The sequence below is a fragment of the Argiope bruennichi genome, chromosome 5, assembly GCF_947563725.1.
Source record: "Argiope bruennichi chromosome 5, qqArgBrue1.1, whole genome shotgun sequence".
Classification (NCBI taxonomy): Eukaryota; Metazoa; Arthropoda; class Arachnida; order Araneae; family Araneidae; genus Argiope; species Argiope bruennichi.
In genome coordinates, this window is record NC_079155.1 from 99,999,728 (window position 1) to 100,015,380 (window position 15,653).

The 15,653-nt window shown below is 24.5% G+C and overlaps 1 protein-coding gene across 1 annotated transcript; it reads right to left on the bottom strand.

Moving 5' to 3' along the window:
- Window positions 1-1,317: 1,317 nt before the first annotated feature.
- LOC129969353 (uncharacterized) lies at window positions 1,318-15,622 on the bottom strand. The gene is made up of 15 exons (XM_056083896.1): window positions 15,530-15,622; window positions 14,505-14,685; window positions 12,610-12,671; window positions 12,052-12,141; window positions 11,697-11,909; window positions 11,320-11,423; window positions 10,317-10,422; window positions 10,017-10,233; window positions 9,714-9,778; window positions 8,611-8,700; window positions 7,228-7,467; window positions 6,633-6,739; window positions 6,195-6,336; window positions 5,850-6,032; window positions 1,318-3,908 (listed from the first exon to the last, which is right to left on the bottom strand). Exons 1-15 carry the CDS (start codon window positions 15,594-15,596, stop codon window positions 3,901-3,903), a joined length of 1,875 nt encoding a protein of 624 aa, XP_055939871.1. The 5' UTR covers window positions 15,597-15,622; the 3' UTR covers window positions 1,318-3,900.
- Between the last annotated feature and the right edge of the window lie 31 nt (window positions 15,623-15,653).

A 15,653-nucleotide genomic window follows, 5' to 3' on the forward strand; every position in this document is an offset into this window, starting at 1 on the left:
CTCTCCATCAAAAAGCATATCAAGTTACTGGCAGTTCAGAAATTCTCATAATAATGAGTATCTGATTACTTTATTATAATATTTTGATGAAAAATTAATGTTATCTAGCAGTAATTTTTACGTAATGTTTCATTTTATTGATCTACCTTCCAGATAAAGACAATAATACTTCCCTACAGAATCACATAAATTTGATCGACAGCATGATCTCTAATTGTGTAGAATCAAGTTTACCTGATTCAACACAATTAGAGATCATGCTTTTATTTTTCATATAACTTTTAAAAACTCAGACCAAGCCTTTAAAATATGAATGAGAGAATGTCTCTACCAAATAATATAATGCAAAATTAAAAGAAATAAGTAATCATTTTAATAATTGTAATGTAAAAGACAGAATGTGACTTCATTTGATATAATGTATGTAAATCTGCTAACATATTTAATTCTGGTTATCTTTATAATGGTCTGTATTGTCATTAATGGAAAAAAAAAAATTATTCAACAAAATTCATCTTTTCAGAAATTACCAATTCAAAAAAAATTTCTAATTTTAACTCACACTTTTAAAAGGATAAATATATACTTGATTATAAAACAGTCAATATATTTAAAATTACTGAAAAAAATACAGGATAAGAATGTAAGAAACAATTTCAGTAGTCTTAAACTATATTCTATATGACGACAATGAGATCAATAAATTAAACACAATATATTTTTGAGATTTTTTTACATCTACTGTGAACTTCATCAATTAAAAAAATCTGATGATTCAGGTAAGATCGAATTTTAGTTATGGTGAATAATAATGGATAAGATCATATTTTATAAATATTCTTATGGTTAATTTGAATTATAAAACAGTCTTGGATAATACATGCATAAATGCAAGTAAATAAAGTGTATCAAGTGATATTTTTATAAAAATAAAATATATAATAAGATAATATATAACCGACAATATTTAATCTGAAAAGGCAAAAAACTATTTCTAAAAATTATCAGCATTCTTTTAAAATTGTAGCAAATGTAACACTTTAGCCAGGAGAAAATCTTGAATCCCTCCCCCCACCTGCAGTTAGATAGTTTAAAAACACCAACTACGTTTTATAGAATACCCATTGTTTTTTTTAATTAACTGCATTGTATAGAAACTAATTTCTTTATAAAATGCTAAAATACATTTTTTTGGAATGTACTATTCATTTAAAAAAGGTTTTGTGGCTACTACTGAAAAAATAAAGCAAATCTAAGGTTTTATAGACAAAACAAAACAAATAAAAACAATTAAAAAAAGAATATATTCAAACCATATAAATATAAAAAAATTTATTGCATATAAGTGCATTTCATTATAAATTCTCCAATGATTCACAACAGTAACTCTAAAAATATATGGAATGTTTCATTGTCACGGGTATAAAGATAGATTCTAGTTGAATCAAAGTAGATACAATCATACTAAATTTCATTTAGAAAAATTTCACTAATTTTCTTGTGCACAAATATCATAAAAATAAATTGCAATGGACGGAAATTCTAAATGCATAAAAGTTTAGCTCTGACAATAAAAATATATGGAATGTTACAATCTTATAATTCTGATAAGAAACTTTTAAACAGAGAAGGAATGGTATATTAATAAACAACATAAATAACTTAATAGAACTTTCAAGTAATATCCAGAAAGTTTAAAATTAACATATGAAAGAGCAGACAATTTAATAACTACTGATATTTTCACTGAAAAAATATGCAATTTATTTAAAAGAAATGAGAAATACAAGAAGTATAAAACTATTTTTCTTAAATACAGGAAGCGTAAGATTTCAAGCATTGAAAAAAATATGCATATTCAATTTATCTTCTTTTTGCTCCTAAACAATTAATAAAATTTTCTTAGTAAAAAAATGTGAAAATAATACATATATCACAATATGATGAGCAAAATAGCAAGAAATCAAATCAGTTCTATTTATATACTTTTGTATAATATAAATATGAGATCACATTTTTTCCTCCAAAGTAATAATAAAAAAAAATGTAGTCCATTTAAACAACAAATAATTAGAAATAATAGATTCATTTTACAAATATCAAAAATAAAACTCAATGGTAGCAAGTATAATTCATTAAAAAAAGCATTTTAAAAAATAAAGAGAATGAAAAAAAGAGACTGCGATTCTAAACAAATGATAAATCATACCCCATAAAATATACCAATACATGTTAAAAAAAATAAATACAAAACAGATAAAAACATATAAAATAACATTCTAATAGAACACCAATTTTACAATTGCATTCCAGCATGCAGTTTTCAAACTGAAGACCAATAAAAAAACTCATTCAAACTAGACTATTGTCTCACAAAAGACAAATAGCATATGTTTGAAATTACATCTTTCATTACATTTGTAAAATGTAGCAGCATTTCTTCATGGTCTCATCATATTTGTAATACAATTTACTTAATTAAAATACAAACTATAGAGAAAAGAAAATGAAAAACAAAAACTTTTCTACTACTAATAAAACACTAAGTGACTAGTGGACTATTAAATCTGGGAAAAAATAAAAATCCTTTAAAAATGGACGAAGAGTCACTAAAGCCATAGAATCTATACAAGCACGTTAAAATTAAAGAATTCATATAAAATAGCTGATATATAAGTAATAGATTTGTAATATATAACATTTGTAAATCAAATAAGATATATAATTGAGAAAATATATTTAAATCATTTACCAAGATACATAATTATGTTGATTTTTCATAGCGTCCAACATACTTTTAAAGAGATAGATTCTATTTGAAACTGATTAAGCATCAATTATATATAACAAAGCATTGGGATAGATATACATAATTCTAATAATTAACAAAACTAATTGCAACTGTAAGAAAAACATTAACTTCAATACCAATTTAATTTAATAATTTTGATTCAGATTCTCATAAAAATGTTATCAGGCATATATATATTATATTTCTTCAAATAAATTTTTGTTTATATTTCTTAACCATGAGGCTATAATGTTATCCCTGACTCCATGGTGTGAGCAATTACAATACAAAAATAAGCACATATTTAAAAAAACACTATTTTTACTGCCTATATTTTTTTAAAAACAAAAGAAAAAATATATATACTTCATAGAACATTTTAAGATGGGGAAAACGCTATATATATCAAAAATTAATTTAATTCAAGAAAAAATTCTATTAACATTTCCACAAAAATTAAATTTATGTCTACCTAAGATTTGTAAAGTAACAATTTGGGAGAGGAGGAAGTTCTCCAGCAGATTATGTAAAAAATTGAATAATACAGTCAAATATATATACAAGGCAGTTTTATATATATATATATATATATATTAACAGTAAAACATTTGTCTGTAAACAATTTCAACATAAATATACTAATAATTGAAATGCTCTTGTGCATATGCTACAATCATATATTTAAATTCAACAACAAAAAATGGACGGAAATTGTAAATGCATTTTATAATAGTGCAGGAACTTGCAGCATAATACAATAAAAAAACATTTTGTAAAAAATTTTAATAAGAAAAAAAGGATAAATCTTGTGTTATATTAATTCCCTTATGCATCAGCAATATTGATCTAAAAATATTAATATGATAGTTTCATAAGGGAAAAAAAATACTTCAGCCAAAAATATGATATGAGACGGTACACAGAAATGTAAGGTAAACAGAATATTTAAAAAGGAATATATTATGAACAATCCTTCACATCTAACTTTTCTTGAAATCCACTAATGCACTTCATTATTCATTGTGTAATTTGGTGAATAAAAATCTATTCATTACAAAAATGTTTGTTATTTACAAATATGAGTCAGATGTTTTTCCTTTATCCCAATTCTATAAACCTAAAAAAAAAAAAAAAAAAATAATAATAATACTTTAAAAAGAAAGCACACATACAAAGAAAAATGCAACAAAAATAAATATTTTATTTACATCTGATATAAGAGGAATGGGAGAAAAAAAAAACAGCCTTTATTTTACCAAGCTTAGTCTTTTAAACTGTTTTATAAATGAGAATGAGAAGACTACAAAAATATACTATGTTTTAAGAGACTTTACACAAATTTGACATTATATTTCCTTTACTCATAAATATATCAACTAATCATACTGTCTAACATAATGGTGTTTAGAAATGCAAAGTAATGGCCTGGTATGAGATATTATCTTTGAATAATTCCTACTTCATTCTTGAATATTGTGAAGTAAGGAGGCTTAAAAATTGCAGAAACTAATGAAATGAAGTAATGAATTAAATGTTTCATGAATTAAGATTTATAGTTCTAATTTCTTTAAGAGACAACAACAACAATCACCCAGCTTTTTGTATTCATTGCTGTGAAGCAATGTAAATGCTACTTTTAAAATAGTAATATGCAAAATATTGCATTAGCCACCCTATTAAAAAACTTAATTTTTAAATAAAAAAAGTCAACAAATTTTACAGTATAAAATGTATCAGATTTATAAATTAAAATATTTAATTTTTTTTTTTTTTTTTTTTTTTTTTTTGCACTGTTTAAGAAACTAATGATATCGGATTTGCAACATCTTGGGAATGTAACAATTTTATACATAGAAATGAAAACGTTAAGTTCATTAATCTTTTAAATGTGTTTCAATGTGAATAAATATCTCTCAGTTTTACCGTTTAGAAATAAAACCTATTTCAGGATATTATCCTTCACAATAAGAAGAACCATGATATGAAGATGAAAATTTTTAAAAATTCAAGAATGAGATAGAAGATCTGTTCATTTATTATTTGGTCTCATTGACTGATTTCTTATTTCATAGTCTTATCAATATAAACAATATTTTGGGGGAATCAATATGCTGTGTATTTAAGAAACCAATTAAATCTTAAATACATAGCATAGTACTTTTATGAAGATTTAAGTAAATATTTCAAAAATTTATCTTAACTATCCGTAACAACTTAGACCAATAATATTGACAGAATTTATGAGAGCTAAATTTAGAAATTGTGATTACTTCATAATTAAATTTAAGAAAACAGCTTTATTAAAATAACCACTGTTTGCATCCAGAAATTAGAAAAAGTAAAAGCAATTCCATAAGAGTAAATAACAATTTTTAAATTGAATATTATTAATATTAGCATCACTCATTCTTGTTAGTAATATTTATATTATAATCAACAGTAGTTATTACATAAAAAAGAAAGTCATTGCTCAGTTTAAATTTTTAGATAAAAGAAATCATTTAATGTAACAGAAGTTCATGAATTTCAAATTGTGCAATAGACATTTTAAATTTTAAAGAAATCAATATAACTGTTTGTATATTGCATGCCTTTGCACCAAAAGTGTTTATTCAAAAAACATAAGCAACTGTAAAATACAGAATAATATTTTTTTAATTACATTTAAATTAACAAATCCCCTGAATGTCTTAATATCTTTCCTCAATGCATATTTTATCCCACAGCAAAAATTTATATTTTTTAAAAATAAAATAAAAGTCTTCAAATAACCATATAATATTCAATGATAATACATTTAATTCTCAGAAATGAAGTTATGTTAATAGAATATGCCTTTTCTAGTCATTAATTCTAGGAATTGTAAGGAGTATACTGCACAATTTTAAATTCAGAGAGGAGGAATCAAATGCAACCAGTTTAAAGATCATGCACAAATAACAGGAAGCTTGGAGTATAAATATTTCTCATCTTTTAAAAATATTAGCATATATTTCCAATGTAAGATAAGAATTAAAAAACATTTTATGTTAATTTCAATAGTCTAAAATTATCTTACCTTTTATGTTAATACTTAATAGAATACCTTCTTTGTTAATACTTAATAGAATATGTATTAACAAAGAAAGCTGCAAGAAAATACTCAATTTGTTAAATACTCCACAACTGAGTACCATAACTGCTTCAGCTGCTGGTCGGTATGGGTCTGAACCATCATCAAAGTACATAGGGCAATCATCATCTAAATAACAGGAATATATTATTAAATTAATAATAAGAATAATTCAAAAATAAAAACTATCTAAATCTTGTAAAATGTTTATACATGTTAGAATAATAAAACAATCCAGAAATGTATTGTTTTAATCACCTTATTTGTATAATAAAGCAAAATAAATCTTACGCTCTCTTTCGTATTCATCCATGAGCAGAGCAACTTGTGCTCCTTCAGAGGCATTGTTACTGGTAACATCCTGTTTTATATGGCAGAAAGCTCCAACAGATTCTGACATCAAAAGACGATTCAAATCAGCTTTCTGGTAAACCTTTTAGAAATATAAATGCTAAATTTTTATTTTTGCAAATCAATACAACAAAAAACAAACAATACTTTTAATATAGAATCTAGAAAATCATTCTTCAAATTAAATTATTATTCACTGATTTTTTTTAATTCCAAAAAAATACAAATGCTGAAACATTTAGCATATCATGAACTAATTATCATATTAAAAATTATGACCTAAATGCCCTTTTTTTTTCCGCAAAAGGGATGGAGAGCCCTAATATTTTAATGTTAGGAAATAACATTAAAATACAATTTTATATTAACAGTACTTACCCAGCATCTATATTTACTATAGGCATCTTCCTCATCATATGTTATCAAATATGATTTTAAGTTTTCCTTCCAAAAGCCAATGCATTTCATTTTGTAATCAGGTTCACCTAAAAAAATGAAAAAAAAAAAATAATAATAATAATAATAAATAAATAAAATAAAAAATAAATAAGTGTGAGTTTAATAAATCATTAATTTCATTTTCTGATTCATAACTGTAAAATAGTTTAATTAAAAGTGATATATGATCAAGGAAGAAATAAGAACAAAATTATAATGCAAGATCTTAAACTACCAAACATTTGATAATGATAATATATATATATATATATATATATATATATATATATATAGTTTAAAGCTTAAAAATGTTATTAAAAAAATTCGTATTCCTGAAATGCAAAACAAGCCTGTCAATAATTTAATATAATTTCTGATTGCTATATGTTAAAGTAAATATTATGCTTTGTCTTAAAATTATTTCGTTATAATAACTGATATAAGTAAATATATTTAAAAACACTTTTACATTAAAAAGTATTATTTTACACAAGTATTACAAAAATAATATCAGATATACTATAAAGATCCTCACTATAAATATCCACAGGTCTGCCAAAATAATCTACTGATATGCAATATTCTGCATCAATATATATTATCTTCTGATCAACATCACAAACTGAAAAATCAGATATAATATCCTGACATTTAACATTTGGTCTGGGACTAGATGTCACACCACCTCTTATTCTAGTTTCAAATAATATATCTCCTTTCTGTTGAAACCGAAACTTCCCAGCAACAGGACATTTAATAGAAACAGGATTTTTTTCTGAAATAATGAATGAAAAATTAAAATCTCATGAATTCAATATAAAGACAGATGCATTAAAGATTATGGTATAATAAATACATACAAAGAACTGAGTAAATTTTAAAAGAAGAATACAGTAACATATAATTAATGAATATTTATAGTCAAGACTTTTCACAGTCTTTCAACTCAAAAGCCTTTCTCCTTAGTTAAGATAATTTCCTGTGTCATCACTGATTCCACGTTTTAAGATACTAGAAAACACCTCAACACTTTTTAGAGCCATTTTATAGAAGTAATTGTGTCAATTTATCCAATTAATTTATTCTGCTCATCAATTTATAAGCATTGTTCAAATCTACCACGTAGATGAAAGACTAATTTATGTGTGTTTTCTCAAGATTTAACAGTACTACTTTAAAAGATACAAATTCACAAAAGATCAGTAAACTGACTATAACTATTAAGTGTCAGAATTATTCAGAAATCAACACATAATGAATTTTTATAAATAAATTATCTATTTCAATAAAATTGGTTGTTCTGTGAATAACTTAATTTCTAATTATGCTGTATAAAATGACTTTGAAGTAATTACAATCAAACATTTTTACAGGTTACTCTAAATAAACAAATCTATGCAAAAATAAAAAGAAGAAAAATAACACCATGCTATTGTTTACTTTGTAATTTAATTCTTAAATTCAAACAAAATATATCATTGAATTGATATTTTATATAAATTGCAAGAAATAATGTTTTATAAAATGACAGCATAATCTTTTATGAAAGAAATAGAAAAATTGCATGCACATATTTTCAGCATTTGGAAATTTAGATTTGGAGCAATTTCTGATAATTTGTAAATTACATTCTCACATTAGTCATCAATATTCCATCATATTCTGAACAAAACTGGATATGATAATCAGAAGAAAGACCACAAATTTACAATATAAAAAAAAAATCAACATTTAACACAAAAGTTAATACAATCTTATGTTTTCTTAAATAACAATTAAAGAAACTAACATTATTGTTCACAATGTTCTCTCATTGATTAGTTGAGATTTGAATAGTTTTTAATGGTCTATAACTACATTACTTATAGAAGTAAAACAAATATATTTAGAAAATAATATTAAAATCAATAAGCCTTACTTATAAAAATATCATATCTCCACTGCTCTTTATTAGGAAACATAGCCCAAGAACATACAGTAGAAAAATCATCAACAATTAACGACTTTCCTATTTAAAAAAAAAAAAAGAATGTAAGTTTAATAATAAATATTTTCATAAACAGATTAAAATAGAAAGCAATTTCAATTTATTTTCAAACAATGTTCTTAAAAATTAGAGAAGTTAAAATTAACACAGAAGTTAGCAAACATATTACAATTTGTAAGCAAATACATCTATTAAACTATGACAGACTTGATATAGGAAATTAAAATAACTATTATAAAAAAATTTCTTTGCTGTTTAGTTAGCATAGTACATTTGTTTTTCACAAGAATAAATAGTACAGATTTTTTCAAACAATAATTTAAATACTTTCTGTTGAAAACCTGATAGTTAAGTGCTTCTCATTTATTTATTATCTTTTTTTTTTTACTACTTAATCAACAATAATAATTGGTTAGCAAGTTTCTTTATTCTAATTACCTACTTTTTGCGAATATAAATTATTTTACAAATAAGCATTAGTAACTTTAATCATAATAAGATGGATAACAGTTTTGTTTATTTTCAGCTGTAGTATGAAGTAAAGCTCTTAAAATGATCTTTGACCCTTACATATATTTTTTATATAATTAACAATAAAACTATTTGTTTTTAGTATTTAATGTTTATAGCAATGATGAATATTGTAACAAAGTGATTCATCATCAGCATACAATCTATGGGAGTACAATGTTATATTATAGCAGTAACAATTATTATAAGGAATCAGATTTTATAAAATTCTAAATTTGTAGAAATCTAATGATCTTTTAAGAAGGCTTAAAATAAAATACCACATTTGATAAGTTTGCATGTAATCTAATGGCTTTAAATATATGTATTCAGGGTATACAGACTGCAACTTCCAAATTCCTAGAAGTATTATAAAACCTAAATGTGTAAATAAAAAAACATATTTGCCTTAAAATATCAAGTTTATTAATAGAAACAAGCATTTAAACCACACCTAACTAAATACAAAGAATTAAAGCAAAAGAACAAAGAAAAAAAATGCCATAGAAATTCAAACAACTTGCCTTTTCTGTATCTAATAACGTTATGATGACGTGGCACAAAGTCAAAACACATAAAATCCTTTTGACTAGATAATAAAACAAAAACCAATAATAATAACAATAATAAAATAATAATAATTGTTATCAACAATACATAGCAATGTAATAAATAAATAAAAAATAATAGGAAACACCAATAAAGAAATCTTTAAAATATTTGTAATAAAATTACAGCAAACAAAAAACATTGATCTATCCTGTTTAAAAAAAAAAAAAAAAAGGGTAATATAAAATGTATAAGCATATAAAAAAAAATTATTTTACCATCCATTAATTCCCATTCTTGCTAGCACGAATCTAGAATCTCTACGTTCATGACACACATAAACTTGTTCTTTTTCTCTTCCCTGATCAGGCTTCCATCGCTCCACAATATGTGTAGCATTTATAATTACTTCAGCATCGAAGTTAGCAGTGTTGATCCATATGCCAGTAAAGTTATCATCAAATTTGCATCGAGGTGGCACATACTCAGCTTTGACTATAAACAAAAGATATAAAGAACATCTATACAAACTATTAATATTACATATATGCCAAAATTCAATGAAAATTTATACTTACCAGGAGTTAAATGCAATCTTTCAGGTCCACCTTGTGCTGTCTTTAAAGTGTTGCATTCTGCTGTAATTGAGACAGATATGAAGAAATCATCATCCCTATTTGCAAGCTGAAAAGGAAATTATCTGTTGTATTATAAAATCAGAAAATTAGAGAATCAAACTGAAATGAATTTAAAAAAGCAGCTATTTTGTAATTAATATTCAACTATAATGGGAAATTCGAAAATAAAATGTTTTTTAGTTGCAACAATGAGGTCCAACCAGAAGCTCTCTAACTAACGTCTGACAGATCAAATTTGTAGTATATAAGATATTCTAAATGTATTTCCTTATACAATCTTTACATCTAAATAATGATGTAATTATTATAGTTTTTAAAAATGAATATAATTTAAATTTCTTGAAAACTGATATGTAATATTATAATAATTTAAAAAGGTGCATATTCCTGTCCATTTTTAAACCTATATATTTTTTAATGTCTCACATTTCAAATTATAACAAAATATATATTAAACATATATCTTTCTAAAGCCATTTAATTTATTTTGAACTGTTTACTAGTATGAATTCTTTTTTTAAAGATGAATAAACAAAAATATATATAATACAAATTAAATGGTTTAAAAAAGAATATAATTCTGTTGTTCTGCTTGATATAGATAAAGAATTATTATGAGCAACAGGTGACTTCAAATATTACTTGCTTCTTAATACAAATAATAATGGGTTAATTTCAAGCAAGACATTTATTTGTATATCAATGTTCTACTAACAAATCAACATACACTTTAATTTAATACATTATAATCTTTCACAAGGCAAACAGGAAAAGCATATGAAATATCGCCTAGGAGTAAAAATTTAACTTAATGAATGAAAAAGTAAAATAAACCATAGTAAAAAGATTTATGGTAAAAAAAAAAAGGTCAAAGATTACTTAACATAATTTTTTCTTTCAAAATATAAACTATTTAACGTATCATATAGAAATATATACTTACAAAACATCTATATGCTTCTTCAATTCTTGATTCACGAGCATTCAGAACAGCCCAATAATGATTTTTGCCAATATACCAATCTCCCAAGCATTTATATTGTACCTCTACATAAAAATTGATAATTTAATAATTACATATTTCACAACTATCATGCATTTTTATAAAATACATAGATAAATTACTTTATGATGTATGCTAAAAATGTTAGAAAACTACTGGCACATACTATGATCATGCAAAAAAGCAAACATTGAAAAATAAATTGAGTATTTTCATATACTAAATTAGGTTTTTTAATGTGAAAAATTTGAATTTATTCTAGTATGTTCAAGAAAAAAGATAACATTTCTTCTTTCTGAAATAATCAAATTACTAACCTGCATCCTGCGTCTCTACAACACCCTCACAATGACGATAATTCATCAAATACTGTTGATTTTGTATGTAAAACTGACTTCCAGGCGTTTGACATGCTGTGATGTTAGCTTCTGGATGTTTGCATTCACCAGTAAATAAGAATTGATTTTGATAAGCAAATTTCCATACACCTTCCAAACTGGATCGACAGTTCTTCAAGGTAGGATTTTTAGCTAAAAAAAGTAAAACAGTGTGCATGAAATAAATGTATTTACATTATAAAATCTCAATCGATTAATTTTAGTCAGAATTCAGTGTGATAATAAGAAAAATATGAAAAAATGCAATTTTCAACTATTAATAATAGTTACTTACAAAACCATGTTATAAGTTCTTTATGAGGATCTAAATGTTTACATACAGAATAAACTGAAGGTTTCTCTGACTCAAGATTGATGCATCCAGCTGAAAGGAGGAAAAGAAAAGATGTTTTTAAAAATGCCTTAGTTTCATTGAAGATAAATGATATTTAAAGATTTCTATAAGATATATGAAATATAATTAAATTTTCATTTAATAGTATATTAAAATAAAATGCTGTATATATAGGAATTTATAAATAATTATGATATACAAGAAATGTAAAATACAATAGAAAATTTTTACTACACATTCATTGATATTTAAAATTGTAAATATTTCTTTTTTACTCACAAAAAACACTGTTAAGATCACATAAAAGTCAGATATTAAACTAAGATTCTTTTTTTTTAAATAATTAAAATTTAAGCCCCTACAATTTCAGTGTAAAATTCCAGTGAAATATAACAATGCATGTCATATAAATAAATAATTTTTTTTTATTTTTATTTTCCGTATAAAAAATAACAACATTAATATAAATATATACAATAATAAGCAGATTTCACTCACTTTCAATTTTTTCTAGCACATTCAAAGTTCTTACTAAAATGCGGATGCAATGGTAGCAATTGCTAGGAGAGAAAAAGTAAATAACCACAGCATTATAAATAGAATTTCTCAAAAAAGCTCAGACATTTTTAACATCACTATACACTTACATATATATATTATAAGACAATGGTATGAAGTTTGCATAACTACTATGAAAAATATAAGAATAAAAGCTATCATTCATAAAAAGGAAATTAGTGGAAACTAGATATTCTTCATATCAAACACATCTTTAAAGCATAACTTCATGTTCATAAAAATACATCATCCAATTATTTTTAAACATTAAATTTTCATAGGCATTATGCTATATTATTTTAATAGACTCACACTTGTTCTCTTCAATGTGCATATGAATCATCCTAATAGCGATGAGTTACATTTTTAATGGTACTATAACATCATAGCACTACTAAAAAATTAACTGTCTGTTTCATCTGTCTTCTAATTTTTCCCAAACTAGAGTTTTTTTTTTATCACTAATATAAACTACTCAGATACTGAACAGAATCTGAGTAGAATTTAACGTTTAACAATAGAAGAAAATCAAAGAATAATATAACTGATGAAACAATGAAAATAATTTGGATTTTAGTGTCGAAACAAAATTTATTTACAAAATAATGATTTTTATTATAATAAAGGTGCCAAAATGCACAACTAAACTGGTTTCATCATAAAGTAAATGAAAAAAAAATTAAACAGGTGTGAAAAATCAATTTTGTATAATATTTTTAGAAGTAACCACAGAAAAATCTCATTTCATCTTTAATGAATTAAAATTCCAAGAGATTACTGCACTACTTATTCTTAACCTCCAAACAATATCTTTGCCAAATTTTGTCTGTCAGTGAAGTCCTAGCATACACACATTCTCTTTTATTATTAGTAAATAAATGAATAAATACAGAAAATCAGAACTCAAAAAAAAAGGGGGGGGGGGCTCGTCTTGGTATTTTTTCTATTACAAAAGGATAACTTTCCAATATTACACAAATGCATTCAATAAAATTTATTAGCTTCAGTCCATCATTACAAAATTACAAGTAGAATTCTGACTAAGGAATTTAAAGGAATAAATACTTTAAAGTTTGCTTCTTAATAGATTGAAAGATAAAAAATAAATACAGAAATTCCTAATATGAATATATTTGTTATGGAAGTTAAAACTGTGCAGCAACATTTATGATTAACTTTCTTGCCAAACATGTCAAAATGATACCAATCATCCCAAAACTTGCCAAAAGCATGCCATCTTGGGAATTTATCAGAAATGGATTTTAGGGTTGCAATAAAAAATTATCATGATTGCACATGGAAACAAATCACCCCATAATAATTTAATTTTGATAACCATACACTGTATAGACATTAATATCTAAAGATTTTTCAATAAAATACAAAATACAGCAACAAAAGCAAATAATCACTGAAGCTATAATTTTTTAACACTATAACTTTTAGGGTTGCAATTAACAAAATATAGTTGCAATATCTGCATACATTAGGCATCCACATTCCAACTTTGTTTCATTTCATCAAATATTCGAAACTGCTTTACTTTAAATGTGTTATGCAAATATATAACTTCAGTTATTTATTGATTTACAACTTCATCAAAACTAAGCTCTATTATGAATCCTTTTACTAGAAAATTGCTATATTTTCTCATATAGATAAAAATATGTCCATTTTGTCAATGTAATTTATTACTTCCAAAATGAAGATTAATCAAATGTACATTAAAATGATGGCAAGATCACATTTATCTATCTTGTTCTATTTAACTATAACAGTAATTTAAAGTAATTACTTATTACTTCTAATCTGCTACAAAGATTTTATGTACTTACTCATTCTGTAGAAGAATAGTGAAATTATCATTATTAGTATTAACAATTTCTCTACACCTGCCTCGCTCTTGAATTGATTTTGAGTCAACTGTGATAAAATTATTCAAACCATCTTCCCTTGAGAACCATTCACCTTGAAGTACTTGAGGTAATGAGCATGATTCTCCAAAGTATGAATATACTATTTATAGAAGAAAAAATGCAAACATTATAGTAAATGTGAATAATGCAACTATATAAAAAAATAAGCAACAACTAATCATTCAACTTATTAAAAAAAACAGACAATGTTATGATATTCTAACTTACTGTAATAAATCATCAATTTAAGGTCTATAATAATATACAATTATCACATTCAAAAATTTTAAATGGGAAAGCAATAATTTAATGCTTCTCATTTAAGGGATGAAGCACTCAAAGTAATGCTTCGTGAGAACCATAAATATTATAGTAAAAAAAAAAAAAAAAAAAAAAAACTGCAAGTTGTCAGTGATTTCAATGATGGATCTGGGCATTAATTAAACATCTTATATATAGGGAAACATTTTGATATAAGAAAGTTTATTCCTCTTTGGAATATAAATCTCATATGGCTAGACATCGAAGCTGAGCGGCTGAAACGTCAACGTTTCAAAATAATTACAGTTTGTAACTAATTTCCAAACAGTAATATGATTTTTAATAGAATCTTAAAAGATTTCGAGGCAGAGCATCAGTTTGAGTACAATAAACGTACAGGCAAGTTCAAGAAATAATTCAATAGCATTTAACAATTCATTACGTGCTTCCAATAGAGAAAATTACATATATTCATGTCAAATACAAAAGTAAAGTTTCTCATAGCGGATAATTCAATAATCCTAACATAGATCACCTATTAGGACATTATCTTATGTACATACATTTGGATGGGCGCGGTCTATTTGTTACAGTGCAATAATGGGAGAAAACTCACAATTACTGTTTGCAAGAAAAACAGAAACAAGCTAATATTTATTAATGAAAAATTTAAAACTATTTACCTGAAACTGATAAATTTAGACAAATAAATAATATAAAACAAAACCTAAGAGCGTCCATCGAAACCATCACGAAAACAAACTTAACATTTCTGTTGCCAGTCTGTTACAGTTAAACATTCAAATT

Coding starts and splice junctions, on each gene's coding strand:
- LOC129969353 (XM_056083896.1), bottom strand. CDS start 15,596: ATGGTTTCGATGGACGCTCTTAGGTTTTGTTTTATATTATTTATTTGT. Junction 8,701..9,713: donor CGTTATTAGATACAGAAAAG/GCAAGTTGTTTG, acceptor TTTTTTAAATAG/GAAAGTCGTTAATTGTTGAT. Junction 7,468..8,610: donor GAGATATGATATTTTTATAA/GTAAGGCTTATT, acceptor TCATTATTTCAG/AAAAAAATCCTGTTTCTATT.